At 33.2% G+C, this 23984-nt stretch overlaps 1 protein-coding gene across 2 annotated transcripts in view; it reads left to right on the top strand.

Annotated features, from left to right (window-relative positions):
* LOC121367915 overlaps positions 1-19197 on the top strand; it is a 34164-nt gene extending 14967 nt beyond the window's left edge. The window contains exons 6-15 of one of the 2 annotated variants that reach the window (XM_041492365.1): positions 110-214; positions 1115-1192; positions 1804-1835; positions 2532-2586; positions 2950-3008; positions 3658-3718; positions 10481-10605; positions 12419-12566; positions 15076-15165; positions 17656-19197. In XM_041492365.1, the coding sequence (XP_041348299.1) occupies positions 110-214; positions 1115-1192; positions 1804-1835; positions 2532-2586; positions 2950-3008; positions 3658-3718; positions 10481-10605; positions 12419-12566; positions 15076-15165; positions 17656-17844 (942 nt within the window). In that variant the 3' untranslated portion in view covers positions 17845-19197. The remainder of the gene's footprint in view (positions 1-109; positions 215-1114; positions 1193-1803; positions 1836-2531; positions 2587-2949; positions 3009-3657; positions 3719-10480; positions 10606-12418; positions 12567-15075; positions 15166-17655) is intronic. The other variant, XM_041492366.1, reaches the window with a different exon arrangement.
* The last annotated feature ends 4787 nt before the right edge of the window (positions 19198-23984 follow it).

Below are 23984 nucleotides of genomic sequence, written 5' to 3' on the forward strand. Positions count from 1 at the left end.
GGAAAGCTGCAAATTACTTGCAAGATTGAATCTCATGTTCATCTCACTCGATTTTGCTCATACTATCGTCATAGTGGAAGCTGTTACCCATTTTATTTTTGTTTCCCAGGCTAAAAGGATGTATTGCAGTGAAAGAAGGAGCCTCACTCCAGTACATGATATCTCGGACAATGTGTCGGAATCGGGCAGCACTAACGGCAGACGGTCCAATTCAGTAAGTTAATGTCATAGGAGGCCTCATTTTTTAATTGTTCACCATGATCCATTTTCACTCAATAGAATGATTTTTTATTTTTTTCAATTGATTGTTGCAGGTTACTAATATTACTATTATTGAATTCAGTGTTAATAAATTAATACAGTTGTACCATGCTTTGATTGTTTTCCCATTAACAGATGGTTGTGGTAAATATTTATAATTGCATACTTTTTAAATCCTACCTCACAGTGAGCCAAACTTCCTTCTCGCATCAAGCAGTGTCACTTACAGGCATGGTACAGGTCAATTACAGCATATACTTTCTTGTGGTATAGATGGTTATTTGCACACTTTCAATGTTTTGATTGACAGCAAATAGACAAGTTATTATATGGACATAGAATTTTATACTTTCAAATATATGTTTGATTAGGTTTTCAGTTAAAAGATTGATGTTAAAAGAATCTTAATTAATTTTTGTTTATTCGATGTTACTGGAATAGGTTCACATTGTAAAGCTGCAGGGAGTCAAAGGTCATCTTTTCTGTTCTGTCTTTTGTGAATTGGTTTTCACTTGCTCTTTTATTGTGTATTCAGCTCCTATGTTTTTGGTGGCATTTTGTTATCTTACAGTTACAATAATAGTTTATTTCAGGGCACAAAACTTAAAAATGGCACTGAAGGCAATTATGTTAGCTGCAGTATGAATTGCCATAGATCAGGGGCTTCACCGATGGCAGTTTTTTTGCCATTGGAGAAATACTATTACCATTGGTTGAAGGGATATTTTGTTTTGTTTTTAATTTAATGTTAAACATTTCAAAATTGTTCTAGGTAACAAAATTTATTCTTTAGAACTTTCAAACCTTGATGTTTTATTTATTCCTTTCCATGTTTTATGGGTTTTTTCTTTAGGGTTTTGTAAGAAAACGAAGACCATCAGATAGTAATTCTGAAGGTGGTAGAAATGAAACTGCTGCTCCAAAGAAAAAGGTAAAAAGAAGACTGATAACTGGGTTAACATAACTAAAGTACTTGTAATTTACTTAACCAAATGTAAAAGTACCTCAATCCATTGATTGCTAAAGTGTGCCCAATAACCAAACAGGTTCCCCAGGTTGTTGTTTTAATATCTGTAGTTACAAATGTCCAGTAATCAATCAAGGTCTCACTTGCGCTGAATCAATTATATGAAATAAAAAGTTTTTATCTATTAGTCATTTATTCAGTGATGGGGAAACAATTAATTCCAAAAATACATTCTACATTTAAAAATGCCAACATTCATTAGAAAATGAAAATATGTTAATGTTGAAAAGAGTGATCAGTGTTTCAATATTGAATTTTCCCATCCTTGATATTCACTTTATTTGAAATCTCATTTAACATCATAATGGCCTATTGACAGAATGGCCTAGGAACTAGTCATAAAGGACTTGTTTATAAAACTAGGCACAAGCTGAAGTTGTACATCTCTACCAAGAACACATTATTATTTTGTTTATAAGTTGGTATTGTTCAGTCATTTTTGTTGTATCTTTTATTGTTCAATCATTTTTGTTGTATCTTTTATTGTTCAATCATTTTTGTTGTATCCTTTGCAGAGAAAAGGAAGACCACCATTGAATCAAACAGGGTAAATTTTATATTGTCTTTTATTCATAAATTGTAAATCCCCCACATTTTTTTTTTTTAAGTTAAAGGAATATCTTTATTAAAATGGCAATTTTAGTTTTTATGTATTTCATTTAAATCATTTGACAGGTTGATCTGAAACTTGTATCATGACAATATTGTGCGAAGATATATGGGATTGTTGTTAGGGTTTTGTCACTTTCTCTCAAAATTCAAGCCCTTACTAAAAATAAAAAATTATCTTCTCTGCAGTTCAGTCCCAACCATTTACAGCAGGGTCCATGGGCCCATGCTTATAATACTTCAAAGCCTGAACTAAAATCTCAAATGATGTCACACATATGGTGTTGTCATGGCATTAGAGTCTCAGACTCTGTTAGTCTCGAGTCTAGACTAAACATTTTGTAAGCACCAGGGCCCCATTCCACGAAGTGATCTTAGCACTAAGATCACCTTAGTGCATAAGGTAGCTATGCAATTACGGTGATCTTTGGGCTAAGATCGCTTTGTGGAACCAGGCCCAGGCCTAATCTCTAGTTTAGAACCTTCATATGAAAGAGGATGCATGAAATTGTTTGTTCATATGATTTGTCACATTCAGTTTAAACTATTAAATCTCAATGTTCTGTTAATGAACTACAGATATGTTACCAACACTATTAATGTACTGACAAGATGTGAAATATGTTTCTTGTAGGCGTGGCACACCTTCAAAACTACTTAGATCAGAACCCATGAGACAAGGACCAAAAGTAAGATATCTCTTTGTTTTGTACTTTGAATATCCTTAAAGGCACTGCCCTTAATTATTAAATAGTATTAAATATGTTCAGTTACTACAGCTTTTTTACCATTAAATTACATTTTACTTAAACTTCAAGCTTAAATTATCAGTTTTGATAAATCTGTGTTTCTGGTAATTTTAATGTTTGTAGCAGCTCAAAATGCATTAAATTTTATATGTAACAAAAAAGAACATATGTGAAGCACTAGAATAATTGGATTTAATATTGTTATTTCATAAGCTATCTTAGTTAATATTGTATTTTTAATTTTTTGGGATAATTTTTATCATTGCGTGTTCTCAACTTGACTATGTTTCGGTTTACAACTAGTGGGAACCTGAGAGACTGACAACTGAGAGTCTGTTTGTGATGGGGGCAAGAGCAAACAAGTAAGTTTTTCTGTTGTTCACAGTCTTATTGTCTCAACAAAACCTTTATTCAGCTATCTTGTTTTAACATACAAGTCTCTTAGCCACTTTTTGTCTTGTCTTTACAAAATAAAAAAGTCGAGATATGAATAGGTATTACTTTCCAATGAAAGCAACAGCATCAACTTTTGCATTAAAGTTTCATGTTTAGACAAGTTTTTTTTTACACACTATAAATCCTATGTCAATAAAATTTGTTTTACATGGATGTTCATTGCAGTGTAGAAAAAGACATTTAATTCCACAGAATTCATGTTTATAATAATATAGCACAGGTTAGGTGTGTCCCACATTCAGGATTTCAGTATGGCTAAAGGTGCATATGTATATGACCTAGATTACAGATGGCCAACACAAATTATCCATTCTAAAATATCAAAAATATACTCAAAAACTTATTTTTAGGATTCTCACAGCAGAAGATTTTAAAGCAAAATTAAAATTTCTATTTTAACTTTATTGGAATATCAGTAACTTGTTCTAAATTGTATGAGCTATGTTTAATCACCTTGAGCCATATTAAGAATTGTAAGCTTGTTAATTTGTATTTTAACAAGGTAAGTTCTGCATTTTGAGCTCTATCAGAAATGTATTGATTTATTTGTTTCAGAGCTCTTGGTCTTGGTAATACAAGAGGCCGACTGTATATAAAGCATCCTGATGTGTTTAAGGTCAGTGAATTACTTTAGCACCAGCCTTTGTGGGTTTAACATTTTGTTCAATATTGAATATCGTAACAGTGTCCGCACTTAACTTTTTTTTTGAGTTGCCATCCGGGCAAGTGGTGACAGCACTTTCACTTGCCTGGATCTATTTTCACTTGCCCGAATAATATTTTCTAAAAACACAACAATATTGCAACAGATTATAAGAGAAAACATTTATTTTGAGTATTTTCCTGCACTCAACCAACCCACTCTTTAAATAAATAACAGACATGCCGGGAATAAAATGCCACATCATTCCTCAACTTTCTCTGACAGAGTGTTGACACCTACTTAGTATTCATGAGATGCGATGAGCCACGAGTGGTAAACACGAACTATGCACGTGATGCGTCACGAACTATGCACATGTTAGAAGTTAGAACACGAGCTACGCACGTGTTAGGTTTGCGAAATCGCTTAGCGTTTCATATTAAATTAGATAATAGGATTATATAATTCCCGATTATATAGTTTCCAACAAACAAATAGGCTTGCGTTCACCAAACGTTGAGCACTGGTATAACCGACACAACCCCTTCCTCCCCCCACCCCATCTCAATGAAATAATAATAATAAAAAAAAAAACCTAAAATATAATGTTCAGTGGATACGATCTATGACGTGTACACATAACCAGGGCTGAATGTTGTCGACATGAATTTGTGCAAAAGCTGACCTACATTTTTTCATGATGCAAAGTAGGCTACATACACGTAGCTGTACTTTTATTTATTTATTTATTAATTATTGATTTAAAAAATAAAAATAATAAAAATTAAAATCGGTTGTCATGGGTTTTATCAAGGAAGGGGCACCAAAGTACATGCACATTGGTCCTTAAATAAGAAAAATATCTGTAGGCAGGTAGTCTTATTTTCAACAGAAATTCAAATTTTATTTTGGATATTACCTATTTTCAACAAATGCAAACAATAAATTTCATCATTAAATTGATGTTTTAAGTCGTAGTCCATCTGTCAAGTAAACAACATATTTTTCAAAATTAAATTGATATGATAAAGGCCAGGGACCTTATTAACAAAACTCTCTTAGGCTCTGCTAGACAACAAAGCATCCTCTTTCCAAGTCTTTTAGCATTGCACTGCGAGATCGCAATGTTTCGAGAGAGTAGTAAATTGGGTCCCTGGCATACACAAACACTGTCAGAGATTTAATACCATAAAGGTTGGTTACTGGGAATATACAATCAAGAATTCCAGCTTGTTTGAAACCAGACTTTAACTAACAATGGCTGGGCATTGGACACTGTGATTGAAAGTGTTGATGAACCACTCTCCATTCGGTGCTTTAACGACTGTCATAGACAGATTAATTTTAACTGCAACTGCATCTTTGCCATCTTCAAAAATCAGAATCATTCATTCCTGCAGCAGCAGCAGCAGCATCTACAGTTGGGGCATTAATGACACCTCCATCAACATGGATACCTTTGATGTAATCAATAAACATTATGATCATGTTTTTCTGATTGACCCAGTTTAGTGCCTTGTTCATTTAGGCTAACATTAACACAGATTTCACCCTTTTCTATCAGTTTTCTGTAGAGTGTCTTTTAATGTTCTGACACTTAAACAGTGCTTTCACTGACCAGGAATCCGAGTTCATTAGTTAATTTTATAATAGTGGAATGAATGAATGTTTAACAACACCCCAGCACAAAAGTACACATTGGCTATTGGGTGTCAGAAAAGATAAGTATATGGAATAGTGAATGCATTTCCATTGATATCGGCATATTTGCTGATCTCAGTTTTTGTCTTCTTACTGTAATACATTATAATTTCCTTATTTTTGTGATTCTGTGTGGTCTTCAACTTTATTTATCAATGCTACCGTAGCTTTTGACACAGTAGGCACATGTTGTGGCATTTCCAACATATTTGATTGAAATTAACTGAGTATAGATATTTTCACTAGGGGGGGGGGGGATGTGTTCACAGCAAATGAACATTTCACACGTAATGCTTTAATAGATGATGATAACTATGACATGATTTGTTTAGTCAAAGAGTTGATATTTAACAAAATAATAATGAATACTTAGTTTTTTTGTTGGGGGTTTTCTGCTTAATATACCATACACTTCTGTGTTACTGTTGTTCACAGTGTATGCATTTTAACCTGGTCTGCATTGTCTTATATCATGGGCAATCACTCCCTTCTTTTTTCGTGATTGTGTAATATTACTAATAATGTGCACTGCAAAATGTTGTTATGGTAAGGGTTTTATCTTTCTTTCTTTTAAAAAGTAACAATACTAAACAGACTGCTTTAGGTTAAACCTTTATGTAGAAATGTATGCAAAGAAAATGGAATTGCAACAATACTGTCACATTTCAGTATTCATAACACTAATTTGCTAATAAGGACTTCATTCAAGAACTCTGCTATTCTGTCTATGGTGCATATAAAATATCCCTTGCTACTAATGGAAAAATTATTAATAATCCTGTAGTCAGAATAAAGTTAGACTGTCAAACAGCAGTTGGTGTTGTAACACCAGCAAAACCTACAAAAACTGAATACCAAGAACCCTTGAGACTGTTATATTGTACTGTGTGCATGTGGCAAAACCTACAAAAACTTAATACAAAACCTTAATACAAAACACCCTTGAGACTGTTATATTGTACTGTGTGCATTCAGGAAAACCTACAAATATTGAATACCAAGCACACTTGAGAATGTGTATGTAGCAGACCGAAGTGGAGATTCGATTCAGTAGATTTGATCTCAAAAAGACTGTACACTTTAACAGCGACAGCTTTTTTACCTGACCTTGATATGAAGACCAAGGTCAACAGTATTTCACAAATATGATAATTATACAAAACAGACAAATTGATAATAATATAAGATTATTATTCAGAAAATAAACATAACTAACAATTACACACAAATATGCTGTCTCTTACAAGAATAATAACAGAATCTCAACCCTTGACTTTTACAATTAACAACGGACCTATTACAATTACCCACCCATAATACCAGAGTTGAAAATTAACAGTTGCCTGGTCACCCATGGCGACCTTTATTGGCTAAAGGTGACGAAGAATTTTACAAAGGTAGTCCGTTGAGCGACCATCAATTTTAGAGTCTGGCAAGTATGGTACTACCAATTAAAAAAGAAATGCACTGAAACTGAATCGAATGACCAATGTGACAAAACACACTGCGTCTGCTGGCGTGAACAACAAATCTGACAGGAGACGATATTATTGAACATGTTCTATATTCAGACTCAGTCTTAGCTTCTACGAGTTTGGTCTGGGGCTGTAAACACATACAACTCAAAATGTATTGCAGACACTTGATTTTTTTTAGTTTTTAGGTTTTTTTTAAAGTCGTCGGCTTATTGTAATGGACCGAATACCCCATCTAGTAGACCTACCTTTTGACATTATTAAATGTTATGATACAAATTAATCCTATTTAATTAGCTTACTAGTATTTTATTCTTGCACAAAATCAAAATATATCTTGTAGTTTGAACTCACACTAACAATGAAATTGTCCATTATTACAGGAATTATTCCAAAATTCAATCAGTTAGCATGTAAATATAAAATTCATATAAAAAATTTTTAATTTATTAAATAGTAAAGTTAAACCCATACCATCTGAAATAGCTTTTTTTTAGTGTAAATAATATTTTTTTTATATAAAAGTTTAAATATTTTCTGATACAGGTTTTAAGGCAATTGCTGGAACATCCAAGGTAATCTGAATGACAAAACAGTAATATGAGATCAGGGCAGTATCTCTGCACAATGCAGTTGAATTGATATTTGGCGAAATAGTGGATGATTCTATCAATCTTTATCTAGTGCCTTGTCTATAGGAAGACCGCCACTCCCGAGAAAATCTTTTACTGGAGAGTTCATCCCTCTTGCATCGCCATAAAGATGACTGCCACTCTCAGACTATTTCACTAAAGTACACGCAGTTCTACCTTTTACGGCTTTAGTATCTGTACTGCATTATCAATTACTTCAGAGACAATGCAAGTGGAGCTGCATAAATTGTTTGTTCTAACATTTTTCTTTACACCAGTATTAAAAATTATATTTAATCTATATCATTTAATGGTAATTTGTAAAGAAACATTATTTATTTATAATAGATTTCTTTTTTCAAAAATGTTATTTGGGTTGGTATGGGTTTCAAACTTAATAATATGTTTTTATATGAATTTTGACTTTATTCATTATGCAGTTACATGCTAATTCATCGTTTTCCTTTTGACGCAAACGGGCTATATACATGTACATGGTTATTATTATACATGGTTTGTTATTCATCAAAGAAAATTCTAATTTTGATTTTCGTTGTGCAGCTAAATTGGAGAACTAGTTGAATTTGAGAAGGGCCAGTAAGATTTTTCTTCAGCTGGCCCTGCTGGCGACCATGATTTTCATGTTAATTTTCAACACTGTAATTCCTACTATTCTCACTTCCCTTACACTTAGTTTGCTCTGAGGTGGAAGACCTTGTGCTACAATTTGTCACCTCAATATGTACACACTGCATATGTTGTCCAACAATCACATGCTATACAAGCCATCACATAATGCACCTGCAATACGTGTCGGTCACTGATCAAGGTAACTGCAGGTGATATTGAAGCATTAGCAATAGACGTGTCAAATTAGACTTGAGGACCTTTTCACATATTATTTCCTTGAACCAAAATAGACTTTCACAAGGCCTTATAACTTCAAGTGAACAGTTACATATACATCCAGCAAAACCTACAAAGACAGAATACCAAGCACACTTGAGAGTGTTATATTGTACTCTGTACATCCAGCAAGAAAGGACCTTGAGTTGGTGCTGGGGTAAGGGTAGACACATTTTGTTTTTACTTTACAGCTAAGGGGGGATTAAACCCCCACTTACCCCTTGGATCCACTACTGAAACATAATTATGTAACAGGCCATTTCATTAAAGTTCAGAATTTTATATATTTCTTTTAAATATGGCCTGTTTCCCAGATTCTTTTGATTTAGGTACTGAATTAACAATTAATAACTAGTAATAACTAGTAACTGGCTATCACAGATGAAAATCCCTTTCCCCGAATTCAACATGGGTGTATGACTTATTCATAAATACTCATATTAATTAAACAACTAAACCGACTAATTTTCATATATACGTTAATTCTGCACATTATTCAATAATGCAGATAATGTTATTTCAAAATACATATTCTGAAAATAACTAATTCCTGTTTCACAAATATGAAAACTCTGGCTTCAGTATCCAGATATAGATTCATTTCTTCATCCGAGTTATCTGCCTTGCTTTCTGCAGTAGAATTAGGGGAGCATTCATACTCTGACATTGTCTCCAGTGTTATTCCAGTGTGACAATGGAAATGCTGTGTCTATAAATGAGACAAATACCATTTGTCTAAATCACAATTAGACACAAAGCAGGAATATTTATAACAAGAATGAAAATAAAACAAACAAACACATTCAAAGTCCATGATTCATTTTTAAAACCATCTCCCAATGTCATAGACCTACAATGTCTCTGTAGAATGTGGATTTCTCTCTTCGCTGGAACACATTTGGCATGTAACTTTATCTCCATGAATGGTGACTTTCACATCTTCGTCTCCAGCTTGGTACACTAGTTTCAGATCCAAATCCAGGGATGCCTTTCTCTTTATACTACCCACATCTATGGAAGTAGGTCTCACGTTCCCTGGTATCACAAATTGCTTATTTAGTTCTCACTCAATTCGCACCACCTCAGTAAAACCATGCTTGTACAGCATGTATCATTTCACCTGGTTTTTCTGAACATGAAAAAATTGCCATCCGGAGCAGTGATATCTTCTGATCTTCTTGATATGATCTAAGTTTACTCCAGTGATTCATACTGGTGATGCTTGACGAACAGTTTTGGTCTGCACCCTTCTACTGGACAAATCATCCCCTCACTGGGTCATGAACTTCGCAGATCATGATCAATTTCCTCTAACTCTTGTTTGGAAACTGTTAAATCTAAGAAATCCATTCTGCAAGATAAAAAAAAAATGAAATAAATAAACTGACAGTTTAATATCTCTCAGGATCTCATTCCAGCCAGTGTACTATGACTGGTATATCAATTTATGAAAGGCTGTGGTATATGCTATCCTGTGTTGGATGGTACATATAAAGGATCCCTTGCTGCTTATGGAAAAATGTAGCAGGTTGCCTCTCTAAGACTATATGTCAACATTACCAAATGTTTTACATCCATTAGCCAATGGTTATCATATCCTTGTGCTGTAGTGGTGTTGTTAAACAAAACAAACTTTTAAAACTTTTTCACAATTCGCTAAAAAACAATTCAACAATTATGTTAGATTCCAAATAGATGTGGGTTTTAGATGTGTTTGTATAATTAAATGACCAATCTAGGGCCCGATTTCGCAAAACATTGTAAGTCTAGTTCCAAATGTAAACATAAATCTACGACTAATTTTCAATTCTTATTACTAGTAATAGTACAACTAATATAGTGTTCGAAGTTCACAAATTTTCATTTTCTTTTGTCCTCAAAATGCTCCATTTTCCGTAATGGTGTAATTTTCTGCATGAAATAGAAGCCAAACTTGTATAAACGTATGACTGGTATAACTGCTAGTTGCAGACGTAAACTTATGATGTTTTGTGACATGGGCCCCTGTCCTTTGATTCCAGTACTCTGGTGACCAGGACGACAAGGCGTGGCTGTACGAGCGTCAACTAATGCCAGTCACAGGTGGCAAGGCGTACATGTTGCTTGTGGAGGACATCAAAGATCTTAGTGAAACTGACGAATACAGGTGATTATTAACTCATTTTAACTTACAAATAAGGTAATTTACATGTTGCTTGTGGAGGACATCAAAGATCTTAGTGAAACTGACGAATACAGGTGATTATTAACTCATTTTAACTTACAAATAAGGTAATTTACATGTTGCTTGTGGAGGACATCAAAGCTCTTAGTGAAACTGACGAATACAGGTGATTATTAACTCATTTTAACTTAAAAATAAGGTAATTTACATGTTGCTTGTGGAGGACATCAAAGATCTTAGTGAAATTGACGAATACAGGTGATTATTAACTCATTTTAACTTACAAATAAGGTAATTTACATGTTGCTTGTGGAGGACATCAAAGATCTTAGTGAAACTGACGAATACAGGTGATTATTAACTCATTTTAACTTACAAATAAAGTAATTTATATGTTCCTTGTGGAGGACATCAAAGATCTTAGTGAATACAGGTGATTATTAACTCATTTTAACTTACAAATAAGGGAATTTACATGTGGCTTGTGGAGGACATCAAAGATCTCAGTGAAACTGATGGATACAGATAATTTACTAACTCATTAATACATGTAATTAGTAGAAAGTCCCGAAATCTGATGGTGCCCTATGTTTAAAGGATAAATCATTATTTGTCAGAAAAATATTCCATTGGTTGGAATAAGTTGACAAATTTAATATTTCAGGTTACTGAAGACTTCTAGTGGTCATAGAAAATTATCTTCTTTTTTCATGTCTTCTTGTATTGTTTTGTTTTTGTGTGCATAGTAATTTAACTGTATTATATAAAAAAAAATTAAAACTCTTCTTTTTGGAATTAAACACACTTTATAAACTTTATTCGGCATATTTGTTCATTTAATGTAAATTTATTTTATTGTTGGAATGTTTCAGAGGTGGGGCATGTTTTCTTTTGCACCTGAGGTGCTTGGATCAGTGTATCGAATCCCCTCGGTGGACTCATTCCCTAGTTGTTGTTTTTTCATTTACCAACCAGTAACCTATTACTGGTATATCATAGACAGTGGTATATGTTGTCTTGTGTGGTAAAGTGCATTTAGATGCTAATTGAAAAATGTAGCAGATTTCCTGTAACATATGTTAGAACTGTAAATTGTTATATGTTGGATGTCCAGTACCTGTTAATTAATAAATCAATGTGTTCTAGTAGTGTTGTTAAATTTCAGTTTGTTTCAGAGCCAAATGGCAGGATGTAGTTCAGTCAGTAGATGGGTTGTAGGTAGGGTCTCCACGAGTACTCGGGCAAGGGTCGAGTCTAGCAAGACTCGAGTCCGTTCACAGTACCGTACCCGTGCAAAGTGGAATACAATGATAATGTTGGACAATAACTTCAGCAATAGATAATTAACGATATAAGTTACATAATAATTATATGATCATCTCTTTATAAACTGGCCATTCGTCCGTCACAACACTGCATGTATCAACCATTTTTTAAATGCAATACAATGGCATGATTTGGCATCCATGTTCAGCGCTGGAATTAAGATGCGTAATGCTATTTTACTTTATTCCTTAATCTCATTATCATCTAGTATAAGTGTCGGGTACTCAGGTCCGGGTCGAGTTTGACCCTCGAGTACTCGAGTCCAATATTTTGGACTCGTGGAGGCCCTAGTTGTAGGGTTGATTTCTCTCAGTGGACCTAATGTGTCTCAGCTACTGCCCTGTAACTGAAATGCTGAATGCCAAGGTGCTGCAATAACTGTATGGGACACTTACATGTAATTGCCGTTATTTAAAAGGTGCTGAAGTATTGTTAAACAATTGGGATTTTTCCCTCCATTACGTTTCAGAGACAGTCCCAACTTGATGATGGATGAGCTGAAGGGGTTCACCGTTCCCGAGTTCATGATTCAGAAGATGCGTACGGAAATGCTGGCTCTGAGAACCGACGTGGGAAGAAACAAGTTCCAGCGGAGTCGCTCAGGAACACCGGTTGAGGTGATGTCTTGCAGGGTCAGTTCTTCGGACTGACAACCCTACACGTTCATATTCCACATCCAACCTTACTTTTTTTCAAACCTTTTTTGATCAAAAGATAAATGAATTCTCCAAAGCATGTCTTTTCCCTAATACAAAATTTCTTTTTGTTCAATATATTAATGAGTGAATGAATGTCATATAGAAATAGTGCAAAGAGAAATGTTGCTTTCTTTGTTTGATACTTAACCTGATCTCAAAATTATAATTTGATTGGCTCGTTGGAAATTCATTTGAATTGCAGGGATCACATTGGAAATATTTTTGTTTTAGCCAATTTTCACATATGCAGAATATTTCCTTGAAAATTATTTAAAAGTAGCAAATTAAAAAAGAATTGTATTAACTAAATAACTAAATGTTATAGCATTTTTGTATACAAAATTAACAATGGATAGGGTGAGCCCTGGAATTGGTTATATGAAGACAAAACAATATTTTTTTTGAGGTCAGGACAAGTTTTATTTTTTTGGTTTGTTTTTGCACACAAAGAAATCATTCTCACCTTTCTAGTAGTATATGTTAATTGATAATTATGTGTTAGGTTTTCTTCTAGTTTTTTCTTCAGTGCATTTTTGTGAGGCACACCTTTTTTTAGTTTTAAATAAAAGTGCATGGAAATGGAATTGTACAGGGTGGAATTCTTTATTTTGGCACTTGTTACCTGAAAACTTGGGCTGGATCTAGCTCAGCTGATAGAGCACTCACTTGAAGTGCATGGGTCATAGGATCGAACCCCAGGGCTATCTCTGCCACTTGTCAAATTTGGCCAATTTTATTTTAATTTGATGAAAACATTTATGTAAGAAAATAACTGGGTTTTGCATTTTTTAGAGAATTTGGTGAAATGTTTTGCTCAGCCAGTGAAATGTTCTGCTCAGCCAGTGCCCCATGACTGGTATATCAAAGGCCATGGTATGTGCTGTCCTATCTGGAAAAATGAATATAAAAAGATCCCTTGCTGCTGACGAAAAAATGTAGTGGTATTCCTTTAAGACCATATATCCAATTATCAAATGTTTGAGTTCTAATTAATAGCTGATAATTAACAAATCAATGTACACTATGTTTTACCTGAAAGCTATTCTTGTCTGTGATCTTTGATTGCAATTTCACAATAGTCCCTTAGTTTTCTTGATTGTTTTTGTTCATCAGTTTCATTTTTGAAAGTTGTTAAAGTAGACAGTTTAAGCCTTCGTCTAAAATGACAGTTACTAGGTCATGATCAAAAAGTAAAATAGGTTGGCAACTAAACCTCAACCCTAATTGGAAAAGCTGGAGGTAGTTAAGAAACTAATAATAGTAAACAAAAATAATTTTTTAAATGTATTTTTTGCTTTTCCTGTCTTTGCCAAACATTTATGTACACTACAATTTGAGATAAAATCATATATAATATGGAGATTTAAAAATAGAAAATATGCAAGTTTCTTCTCAAGGTGCTTCTAAACATTTGGCATTTAATAAACACAATATTTTGGTGTTGTTTTGTAGAAACATTAGATTTCTTTCTTCTATGGCCATCATTTAAAACATTTTGTTTTCTTTTTGTCTACCATTGCAAAGTCTTCTGGATTTATTGCCCAATATTATTTTCATCCCTGATCTGGCTTTTCTCTTTCTGTGCTTGTCGTTGCAAATAGTGCATGCAGTGTTAATATATCAGTTTGGAACTGATATATCATTTGTTATTTTATTCTTATACTCAGATTCAGACATATCGGAAACATTTCATACAGTAAATGTTTGTTGATATACTATAAAATCTAGAGGAAAGTATTTATATTGAGAGAGAAGCAGACCAGCCTACCTATATGACTTTTGCTTATTGTGTACTAATTACACACATTTAACTACAATGTACACCAACACAAAAAAAATTAAAATTTCCCTCACTAAAAAAAAAAGCCACTAAAAAAAACCTTCGAGGCAAAGTTGGGGAGGTTCTCACGACCAAAACTGTATTGATATTCACTGATACGCTGAGTTTGACTGTATTTCATTATTTTAGCAATGTACCAGTAGAATAGATGTATAGTGAAACCTGTCTAAATCGGACCCTGAAGAAAATGACCAAATTAATGGTACCAGTAGAATAGATGTATAGTGAAACCTGTCTAAATCGGACCCTGAAGAAAATGACCAAATTAATGGTACCGAAGTTTCTAAATTCTAAAATGCAACCCTCTAAATACCAGATCCTGTCTAAATCAGATAAATATTAGGTAGGCCTATCCCGCATTATCCAGTTTAGATGTTTCACTATATTTCTAAAATTTAATAACAGAATAAAACGTTTTAATGCTAATTATTTTAATTTGATCTTCATTTATCTTTAGTGTTATTTTAACAACATAGTGGCTAGCATGTTTAGTTTTTTTTATGAAAAAATTTCTTTGTCTGTCTTTATGTTTTGTGTTTAGAAGCATGTGCTTATGTTTTGTAAGTTCTTTCTTCTACCTATGAACAGGAACGTGAGACCAAGGAGTGTCCACAGGGTTTACCATTTTCAAGTTTCAATACACCAACATCCTCAGGTGATGTCAAGTCTGAATCCAGGGTAACTGTCTCACTGTTTCTTTCAGTTAGGCTTGTACAGAGAATATCCATTTCCTCTTCCCCCATTGTATTGACACGTCATGCATGATATCTAAACTCTTGACACCTGATTATACTAGTTGAGAAATCAGAAATAGTAATATGTAGGTGAGTGTAATTATGCCCCTTTATTCATGCAATCATATTTATGCCCCACAACTATTGTATCAAAGGCCATTGTATGTGCTATCCTGTGTGGGAAAGTGCATATATAAAATCACCCCTGCTGTTAATGGAAAAATGTAGCGGGTTTCTTCTGAAGACGATGTGTCAGAATTATCAGTTATTTGACATCAAGTGGCTGATGATTAATTAAAATGTCTGCTCTAATAGCATCGTTAAACAACAAACTTAGTTTCCATTCATATTTATGTTTATGCTTATTTCCATTTATGTTTCAAGCATATACAATATGGAGCACATAGATGTTAATTGCTTAGTCTGAACCACATTGTTAACAACTATGATAAATTACTCTCCTACCTTCAGTTGCCATTAGATGTTCCCCACATTTATTCCAGACAGAATTCATGGAAAAACCATTACAGTGATGGATTCCACATACCAAATTGTAACCATGTCAGCTATATCAACTTCGCTGAGATCTCCTAGGACAAAAAACATATAATTTCTCACTGTCTGCCATTTTACTTTTTTATGGAATACTCTTCAAAAGGGGGCGGATGCCTCCAAAATATGTGACATAATTAATATAACATCACGATTGCATATATCAAAACACTTTTCATGGCATTGTTAGATTACATTGCACCCTTTCACCCCACTTGGAGAGTAATCCATAAAAAAGCAAAATGGCAACCTGCAAAACATTACATGCTTTTTTTTCCTATGAGATTTGAGCAACGTTGATATAGGTGACATGGCTATGATCTTGTATTTGGAATCTGTGTCATTGTAATGTTTTTTTCTCAATTTCTGTCTGGACAAAATGTATGGGAAATCTAATGGTAATAAAAGGTAGCATTGTAAAATTAAAAAAAAAAAAAAAAAATTAGTAGCAGGGCAAGGTGATTTATCATGTAAAATTTCTGATCTAATTTTCAATATTTCAAAAACAAAACTTCCAGAAACAAAGCATTTCCAAAAGTAGACATTCTGTGCTTTTCAAAACTGTTTTCAAATCACTTTTAGAACACAGAAAATTACCTTACTACATAAGAAACCCTACTATCGGGTCATTTACTTGAAATCCAATTTGTTTTATACACAAGTTTGAAAAAATTGTCTAGGATATGTTGGAGATTAATTTTTAAAGACATCGGTGTGGCGGCTCCATGGTGATGACAAACACATAAATCCATTTGTCCACTGATAACCACTTGAACTGCCAATTTGGTGAATCAATATTGCAATGAAATAATTTAAAACATTTAATGTCATTGATCGTATACAGCTGTGATAACATTTGTTATGTATGGCTGACATTGCCCTGCATATTTAAAAATGGGATAGTCCCATGCAAAAACTAGCTAATTTATACAAGTAGGTAAGATATTTTTTCTGTATTACAACTATTGCTTTTAAAATAACTGGTGGGTTAAAGGATGTAATTTTTTTTTACAAGCACTTTTTGTCTCACTTAAATGAAGTTTTGAAGGCAAAATGTATGTGCTATGTTTCCAGCAGTGTTGTCAGCACATTTAGCTGTTAAATTTTTAAAATTATTATTATTATTTTTTTTTTATGGGTTTTTTATGTGTTGATAATCTGTAGATTAATTCTTAGTTGCATCTGTGGAATTTTACCATAATGCATGTTAGAACCTTGAATTAATTAATTATATTGTTTAAGTTCAACCTTTTTTTTTTTCTTCAATACAATTACAATGTACATGTGGATTAGTACAGAATTTTGCATGACTTTTAAAAACTTTCTTTTTTGCTATTATTTAACACCAGATCAGTTTATTTTATAATGTTTTTTTATGGCAAGTGTTTAGAAATATGGTGGGTAAATTGTGTTGATTGTTTTGGTTTTGGGGGGGGGGGGGGGGGGGGGGGGTTTCCTTAGTTTTTTCTCCATTTTTTGTATTTAGTTATAATGTAATTTATTTTTAATTATTTATTTATTTATTTATTTACTTTATTATTTATTTATTTATTTATGTATTTGTGGTTCATTGGTATACAACAATAATAATAAATTAATATTTGATGTTTTATCTAATCACATAACTTTGATATTGTTTGGCTGTAATTACAAACATGTGCAAGCAATGATAATTCTGCTTGTAATAAATAGATATATTCTTGGTATTACTTTATAGTGAACTGTGGCATCTTTCATGTATTTGGGGGGGGGGGGGGGGGGGGTGGGTGAAAACACTGAAAGGTAAAAACTAACAAAATACATGTAAACTACACATTAATTTCTCTGATTATGTAATGTTTTAAAAATAATAAATCTTCATTTGTGATGTTTTTAATTCTAGGTCTCTCCTGGAGGCACTGAAGAAATGGAATTCCTATCTACTGCTGACAATGATGAACAAAATGGCCAAGATTTGTCTCCCTTGAACATGACTAGTGCTTTTGAAGATGCTGGGTCCCCGTCGCCGACAGATTTAGACAGCTATGATGGAGATCCACAACTGCCAGCATCATTCACCCTCAACAAATAGACCATTTAGATCTCAATATATTAGTTTTAAAAACATTATGTTCTATTGTTATTATCCAGACATAATCCGGTAGATCAAGTTTTATTGAATGCATCTAACTCGGTATATAATTTATTTTTAGTCCACTATAGAGGACTATAGGTTTCATCTCTGTCTATCTGTCTGTCCCACATGAAGTTTTGTGTATAACTTTATCATATACTGTTACAGATCAAGTTTGACTTACCCATTTTTCACAGAGTTATAGCCCTTGAACTTAGAAGATACACAAATTTGTGGGTCCGGTGGGGACATGTATTGCTTTAAAAATTAGCAGTACTCTCAAAATGCTTGTTCTTTTGGCAAGACTGTGCTATCCAGATATATTCTTTATTAACAAGACTAACTGAGAAAACAAGGTTCATAGAAAAAACTTGTCTCTCAGTGAATATTTTATTTTTTTCCTTCATTAACACTGTACCTTCCAGATACCTGTGTATTCTTTATTAGCTAGATTAATTGGGGTAACAAGATAAAGAGAATCTAGCATCAGTGGCTGTTGGAGATGGAAAATTACCAAACTTAGAAATATTTTATCTGTTTGTCTGGAATGAGCATTGTCGAGTTTCAAACAAAATAGTTGTATTGAGATTCCAAGTCTCAACAGATACAAGTGTTAGATTATTTTTGTTGTATACCTGGCTACCTGTATTTGTTAACTTAAAAAGAAACTACATTTATTTACAAAATGTTTTCATATTTCATTAATATGTGGATACATTTTGGTTGTAGAACTTAGTGACACATGTTCATATATTTTTTACTTAACTCTTATTAATAAATTTATTTTCCCTTTAATTAAATGTTTATTTTAAATTGAAAAGAAATGGAATGTAAAATGTTTTACTGTTCAGTGAAACAGAGTAAATGTTTTCTAAGGTATGACTACTTATTGTTGCATGTTATACTATTAAATTTTATTTTTATCTGAAGATTGTTTTGTTAATATTTAAAAAGATGTTGTGTAACTAAGTGAAGAAATGTCAGTAGTTGTTGTAAAATAGAACCATGACAGGTCTGGTGAAAATTAAATTATCTGTTATAAAATCAAGCAGTTTGCTGTTACTTAAAATAAAGTCTAATGGAATATTTTGATCTTGCCTGCACCAAGTGCTATATTTTATGTTTCTGTTTTGTGTTTGTATAAGATATTTATAATCAGGGAGAGGCATGGAATAGTATCCCCATTAGAATTATAATGCTTCCAGTATTTAATTATTCTTTAATTTGTTTTAGGCTCTTTACATTTGCCTAACAAAGTCTGCTATGTTTGTTCTTTGTAATACTGTTTTACATAAATAGAGGAGAAATGTATACTTTTGTTTATTTGTTTTTGTTTGCTTTTTAAAAATATATATATTAAGTACATTCGTATTTAATAAACTTTATACATGTACTTTTCTATTGTAATATGACAGATTTAATTTTCGATAGTAGAAACACAGTTCGTCACAGTAAGCTTATATACCATAAAGGAAAAATATATTCACGGGACAAATTCACAATAAAATCGAGAAATTATAATTTGAGCATGAATTTAATTCCCAGCAAAAATAATTCCCTTCTGTAGAGAAAGGATCACCAAAGTTCAGTGATGTCAGTTAGCCCAAAGACTGCATCATTGTTCAGCTACACTACATAATATTAACCACTGACTTTGACCCATTTCTCAATTTTCCTCCAAGTGAAATAGCGAGTCACGTGACCCCCATGAGTTATAGGTCAGTTTGTGGAAATGAAGAATGTCTGATTGCCAAGTATTGAAATTAATGTAAGATTTGTATGATATGACGAGTCAGGGTAAACATATGTACTAGTATACATCAATAGTTGAATGATCCCAACTGATCCATGGTCATTAATTAATAGATTTATTTATTAATTTTCTGAAAAATCCCTAGTTGAGGCACCAATTGTGAAATATTGGCTCGCAAAATTATTTCTCTTTATTGTATAAGAATAAAAGTGTCATCACAGAGCAGTTGTAAAATATTTTCTTTAAACTTTAGTATTAACTGGTGAATATCATTGTTTGTTCCCTCACACACACACACACACACACACACACTAGTATACTTTTATATACTAGCACATATTTTTCTAGAACACTTTAATTCATCCATCTTTTTTTATGACTTGTAGTGGCTCTGACCCTTTTTGGAGTTTATTTCAAGTTCATGGAGTATGCAATATAAATTAAATTTAAACATTTTCTGTGAAAATTTAAAAAAAATTGTTACCTACTTTTTACCTGCTTTTTACCAAAATAAAGCATATCATTGAATATCAGTGTACATAGACTACATTTGTCATAATCATTGGTACTTATTTATATTTAGTTTGGGGATATTTTGTTATCTTCAGTGTAAATTAAAAATTAAGGGCACAAAATAATTTAAAGTTTAAATTTGATTTACCCACCACCACCACCACTACCCACCCAATATTTCGTTACACTAAAAATATATGATTTCTCAACCTATAATTGCACTTATAAGGAATAGTATAAGTCATTTTATGATATAATAATAGACTACAAGTCTTAATTCCAAATCTTTACTGTTGTAAAGTAATACAGTGTTATTACTGTACTGTGAATCTTTAAGATTGAGCAGGATTTGTTAAAACTAAAGAGTAAGATACGTGGAACTGCATGTGAATGTTTACAGTAATTAGTACAGGTATCTGAATTGTGTGCAGTATATTCTCTGTAAAAGCCAGTGATGTCTTCAGTACTTCCTTCTTGTTTTACCACACACGTTTGGAAATGTATGGGTTTGGGGGGGTTTTGTGTTTCTATTTTTGTTCTTTTTTTGGGGGGGGGGTGCAGATGGGGGGCTGTTAGAGATAGTCAAACTTTATTATATCAGACTCTGTAATCTCTAGAGCCCAAGATATCTGAAAGTAGAATATAATGTTCTAAGCATAATTTTCACTTACATGTATAGCTATTATATTTAATTTGAACCACTGGTATCTTGAGATGTTTGGTTCAGTCCATGCATCGATATAACAGAGTTTGACAGTATATTATGTGTACATGTATTTGTGTTTTCGTACTAAGATTACATCAAAACATTATGTGCTACCTCTGAACATTGCTCATTGTTTTAAAACATTTCATTGTCATTAAACTCTGTTGTTCTTGTAGTGATATTGCGAAAGTACGATGTCTCAGTATGGTATGATACTCATATAAAATGGTCCTTAAATGTTTCAGAGGCAGGATGTAGCTCACTGGTAGAGCACTCGCCTCATGTGCAAGGGATGGGTGGAGGATTTTTTAGGCAGCAGGGCAGAACTTCCAAAAATGGTGTCTACAGCTTTCCAAAGTAGGCCTACACTAAAACATACATTCTGTATAGGCAATCTTCCTTGAAATCATCTATCCAACACAAATTTTTACATTTCTCCTAAAATTAAATAATATTGGTCTTTTAAAGGGACTATCCTGAGTTTGTAGCCTTTTTAAAAGGTTCTCGGCCAATAATGTATTTTTACATTGTTAGAATTACAATTTACTTACATTTTGTTGCTTAGAATATGAATATCTCTACAATCAATGCATTTCTGGATGACATAATTTTGTGGTATCTCAATATTGATTTTCATCAAAAAAAAAATTATATGTACAAATTTATTATTTCTTCCAACGGCCAAACAAAAATCTGAATTACTTGGACCAAAGGTCACTCCAAATGTATTTCTTCATATAGTGCTCTTTATTTAAAACGTTTTATGGTAAAACAGTGTTTTAAGAAACAGGAAAAAGCAGGATGAATGTTTAGTTTGTTGGGGAGAACGAACTGAAATCTTGCTAGGGCTGAAAACTCAGGATGGTCCCTTTAAACACTGGATTTTGGGTGTGCTGTGTACCCTCTGAACCATCCCCCACAATCCATGCCTGTTTACAATGAGATTTAAGATTGATCACCCTTGGTGGACCAGTTGGGTGTTTTCTCTATCCCATCAGGTCAGGTCATGTCATGGGTTTTATGTGCACATTCAGAGTAGGCTGTTGTAGTGCATGCCTGTCATGGACGCAGGTGCCGGCCTTGGCCGGCTCCTCCATCCAGACAGGAAAAGGGTTGGGGTGGTTGGGAGAGGGGACCACCTCCGCTGGCAAATGCGAGGGAGCACAAGCAGCCCGACCGAGGTCAGTACCGGGCGGGGACTATCCCAACATGTACTCCAATAGCCGATGATTAATTAATCAGTGTGCTCCAGTGGTGTTGTTAAAACAAACTTTAACTTTTTTTTTAACCATGATTGATATATCACAGTCTGTTCTGTGTGGTGTGATTTAGTGTACTATCTGTGGGAATTATCAAAGATCCTTTGTTGTTCTTTGGTAGAAGTAGCCTTTGTTGTGTTGGCTGGTTTTTATTCTCACTCTAGATCATATGTCATAGTAGCTGCATGTGTATAGTAAACACCAAATAGCTGTCTTATAAATGTGCTGAGGGGTCATTACAAACATTCCTTTAATATTTCTGTGCTTTTCCCCCAACCCTACCAAGCCAATATTCTGACCCATTATTGCTCTCTCCCTTGTAAAATAATTGCATTGTGCCCCTGAAATCCCTATTTAAGGACCATGTGTACTGCTCTAGTATATGTTTTAAATGCTTATCCAGTCTTTATTTTGCATCATTCCATTTCTGTTTAACAGGTGTGTAGTATAGAATGTTACATTATGTTGGATTTTAGTCACTTGTTTTCCTTTTACAAAATCATTCAGATGAGTTTATATATATATATATATTCAAATACAACGTAATTTAACTGTAAATGACTAGATATATAAATGACAAGATATATAAATGACTAGATACATTCAAAGCTAAAACAGGTCGTTCAAACTCTGCTTTAATTATAATACAAGTCTGAACATTTAGTCTAGACTATGGCTTTTTAAAAATGGAATTTGATCATGCCTGTAGTAATTTAAGTTTTTTGCTACAGCTAATCAAGTATAACACGAATGCATTTTTGTGTAGAAGACCTGCTTCAGTGTTATAATTACATGTAGGTTAAGTGACATAGGCCGGTTTCTTAAATAGAGTTAAATATTATTCATGTTCCTGGCTATAATCAGGACTTTAGATCTCTCTAATTTGGGCGCAACAGACTTTTTGTCTATTCCAAGAACACCAAAGCCATTTTTGTGCAGTAATGTTAATAGCTGGTATAGAGTTGTACATATTCAGAAATGCATTTCAAATTACTTTAATCTAATTACAGATTAACATTCTATAGATTTTGAGATGAAATGTTTTGAGATTAGCATGTTTGTACTTAATTTGAGCTTGCTTGCTTTGGGCACACCTCGGCTTTAATGCAATCTAAAGCCCTGATAATTTTTTGTGTGAATAGTGATGAATACATAAATCAGTTTTGTAAATAACGTGTACTGTAACCATAACAATATTACGCACAAACAAAAAATGCATAAACGTATTTTTAATTTCTTTAGAGCTTCCATCATTTATTTACAATTTTAGTAAAATAATAATTCTTCCTCCTTCCTAAATTGACAAAAATACATTGTAACTGAAATATGAATTGGGATTTGCTAGTCAATAATTCTTACTGGGTTTTTTTCTAAAACACTAATTAATTGTACAAAATATTTTCATAAATTAAAAGCTCTAATCATGAAGACTGATGATGAAGTTTAAATAACTATAATATTGTTGATACTTCTATCTGGTTGTTTGTGTACTATTTTCTGATGGAATTAGTGTACATATGTATAATTGTTATCTTTGTTAATATTCTAAATAACTGTTTTTGTTTTTCCTAAACCTTTATCAAGAGAAAAAGTTTTTAATATTATTCTTTGGTCATAGGGTAAACAATAAACAGTTGTACTTATTCATTGGGTACCGACCTCGGTGGCGTTGTGGTAGGCCATCGGTCTACAGGCTGGTAGGTACTGGGTTCGGATCCCAGTCGAGGCATGGGATTTTTAATCCAGATACCGACTCCAAACCCTGAGTGAGTGCTCTGCAAGGCTCAATGGGTAGGTGTAAAGCACTTGCACCGACCAGTGATCCATAACTGGTTCAACAAAGGCCATGGTTTGTGCTATCCTGCCT

The sequence above is a fragment of the Gigantopelta aegis genome, chromosome 3, assembly GCF_016097555.1.
Source record: "Gigantopelta aegis isolate Gae_Host chromosome 3, Gae_host_genome, whole genome shotgun sequence".
NCBI lineage: Eukaryota > Metazoa > Mollusca > Gastropoda > Neomphalida > Peltospiridae > Gigantopelta > Gigantopelta aegis.